We start from the raw sequence: 3,079 nt of genomic DNA, 5'->3' as shown, positions 1-3,079 counted from the left end.
AGACCAGTACAGAGTGTGGGAAGAGAAGCCAAACGTGCCTGGGTGCTGCTTGTGCACAGCAAAGGATCCCAGTGCTCCCAGTATCCCCAGTTCCTGCTCTAGAATGGGTGTCCCAGTATCCCCAGTAACCCACACTGACTCCACGGCACCACTGCTCCCAGTATACCCAGTAACCCTCCCTGACTCCACAGCACCAGTGCTCCCAGTATCCCCAGTGCCCCCAGTAACTCTCACTGACTCCACAGCACCAGTGCTCCCAGTATCCCCAGTTCTGGCCATACCCAGTGACTCAGTTCTCTCCAGGCCCTGAAACGACTCTTCTGGGTCCAGTTCACCCAGTTCTCCCAGTATGCCCAGCTCCTGCTCTGGAGTGACTGTCCCAGTACCTCCAGTACCCCATTATTACTACAAACCAGTTCACCCAGTGCTCCCAGTATGCCCAGTTCCTGGGCTGGGACAAGGGGCTCGCCCCTCCCACTTCCTGTTTACATCCCCCTCTCCCAGTGCTCCCAGTCCCACACTGGTTTGTCCCCCAGTGCTCCCATTTCCATACTGGTTTGTCCCCCCCCAGTACCCCCATTTCCACACTGGTTTGTCCCCCAGTGCTCCCATTTCCACACTGGTTTGTCCCCCCCAGCACCCCCATTTCCACACCGGTTTGTCCTTCCCAGTGCTCCCAGTCCCACACTGGTTTGTTCCTCCCAGTGCTCCCAGTCCGTCACTGGTTTGTCCCCACTTCCACACTGGTTTGTCCCCATTTCCACACTGGTTTCCCCCAGTTCTCCCAGTCCATCCCCGGTTCCCAGCCCAGTTTGTCCCAGTCCGTACCGCAGGTGACCTTGGCCGGGGGCTCGGGGGGGTCCCGGGGGGGGGTCTGTGTGTGGGAGGGGCCGTCGGGAGCTGCTCCGGGGGTTGTTCCGGGTGTTCCGGGGGTTGTTCCGGGTGTTATTCCGGGTGTTATTCCGGGTGTTGTTCCGGGTGTTGTTCCGGGTGTTATTCCGGGTGTTATTCCGGGTGTTGTTCCGGCTGTTCCGCTTCCGCTTCCCGGAGCTGGAACCTGGGGGGGAAACGGGGTCGGAGACGCGCGGGGGACCCCCGGGACCCCCAGGGACCCCCAAGGGACCCACTGGGATTTACTGGGACCCCCAAGCACCCACTGACCCCACAGTGACCCCCAGTAAAACCCACAGTGACCCCCAGGGACCTCCAGGGACCCACTGGGATTTACTGGGACTCCCCTGGGGATCCCCAGGACCCCACAAACCTCCAGGGACCCACTGGGACCCTCAGGGACCCTCAGGGACCCCACAGTGACCCCCAGGGACCCCCAGGACCCCACAGTGTCACCCAGGGACCTCCAGGGACCCACTGGGACCCCCAAGCACCCACTGACCCCACAGTGACCCCCAGGGACCTCCAGGGACCCCACTGGGATTTCCTGGGACCCCCAGCCCCCCCAGGAGCCCCCCAAAGCCCCCCCAAAGCCCCCCCAGGTCTCACCTGTCTCCCAGTGCTCGGGGTGGGGCCGGGGGGGGCTCGGGCAGGGCCCCCCCAGGGTGGGGCCGCAGGGGACGCGCTCAGGGGACACTGTGGGGACACGAGAGACCCCTGTGAGACCCTCGTGAGACCCCTGGGGATATGGGGGGGACATGAGGGGACAGGAGAGACCCCTGGGAGACCCCCTGAGACCCCCGGGACATGGGGGGGACATGGGAGGGGACACAGGGGGAGGGACACTGTGGGGACACCCCAAGACCCCCCGAGAGACCCCGAGGGACACGGGGAGGGGGAAAAGGGGTGACGGGGGGGACACGAGGAGGTGACACTGAGGAGACATGGAGGTGACACGGGGGGACAGGGCGGGGGACACAAAGGGGGGGCATGAGAGGGACGGGGGGTGACAAAGGGGGGCACTGGGGTGACACAGGGGTAGGGCAGGAGGGGGTGTGGGTGACACAGGGTGACAAGGGTGACAAGGGTGGCACTGACCAGGCCGAGGCCATTTGAGGGTGACACAGCACAGCAGGTCGGGCCTGGTCAGGGGGGTGTGACAGGGTGGCACAGGAGGGGGTGTGGGTGACACAGGGAGGTGACAGGGGTGACACAGGGTGACACAGGGTGACACAGGGTGACACAGGGGGGTGGCACTGACCAGGCCGAGGCCGTTTGAGGGTGACACATCTGAGCAGGTCGTGCCTGGTCAGGGGGGTGTGGGAGTGACAGGGGTGACACGGTGACACAGGGAGGTGACACTGACCGGGCCGAGGCCGTTTGAGGGTGGGTCAGGGTGGTCAGGGGGGTGTGTGGGTGACACAGGGAGGTGACACCGACCGGGCCGAGGCCGTTTGAGGGTGACACATCTGAGCAGGTCGGGCCTGGTCAGGGGGGTGTGGGGGTGACACGGTGACACAGGGTGACACAGGGGGTGACAGGGGTGACACACATGACACGGGGTGACAGGGGTGACACACATGACACAGGGTGACAGGGGTGACACAGGGGGGTGGCACTGACCGAGCCGAGGCCGTTTGAGGGTGACACATCTGAGCAGGTCGGGCCTGGTCAGGGGGGTGTGGGGGTGACAGGGTGACACAGGGAGGTGACAGGGGTGACACAGGGAGGTGACACTGACCAGGCCGAGGCCGTTTGAGGGTGACACATCTGAGCAGGTCGGGCCTGGCCATGGAGGTGTGGAGGTGACAGGGGTGACACAGGGTGACACAGGTGACACAGGGAGGTGACACTGACCAGGCCGAAGCCATTTCAATGTGACACATCTGAGCAGGTCGGGCCTGGTCAGGGGGTGTGGGGGTGACACACATGACACAGGTGACACAGGGAGGTGACACTGACCGGGCCGAGGCCGTTTGAGGGTGACACATCTGAGCAGGTCGTGGCGGGTGACGAGCCTCAGCAGCTGCCGGAGGTGGCCCAGGTCCCCCTCGTGGCACAGCCCCCTCCTCTCCAGCTCCAGCAGCAGCTCCAGCCCGTTGCGGGGGGGTCCCGGTGCCCCCCGGGGGTCCCGCGGCGCCGGGGGGGGAAGGGGGGTCCCGCTGTTCTCCCCGTCGGGCTGGGGGGG

The 3,079-nt window shown here is 65.2% G+C and overlaps 1 protein-coding gene across 1 annotated transcript; it reads right to left on the bottom strand.

Annotated features, from left to right (window-relative positions):
• Nucleotides 1–828: 828 nt before the first annotated feature.
• Nucleotides 829–2,367, bottom strand: LOC113981488 (conserved oligomeric Golgi complex subunit 8-like; the record flags this gene model as incomplete). The annotated part of the gene is made up of 4 exons (XM_027708896.1): nucleotides 2,332–2,367; nucleotides 2,153–2,196; nucleotides 1,501–1,587; nucleotides 829–1,057 (listed from the first exon to the last, which is right to left on the bottom strand). Coding segments are annotated over exons 1-4 (389 nt in total), but the record flags the coding sequence as incomplete, so codon positions are not given.
• Nucleotides 2,368–3,079: the final 712 nt, after the last annotated feature.

Source organism: Neopelma chrysocephalum, unplaced genomic scaffold, assembly GCF_003984885.1.
Source record: "Neopelma chrysocephalum unplaced genomic scaffold, ASM398488v2 Primary Assembly neopelma1_96586, whole genome shotgun sequence".
Lineage (NCBI taxonomy): Eukaryota > Metazoa > Chordata > Aves > Passeriformes > Pipridae > Neopelma > Neopelma chrysocephalum.
The sequence above is the reverse complement of the archived record's forward strand: the minus strand, read 5'-3'. Positions and strand labels throughout refer to the sequence as shown.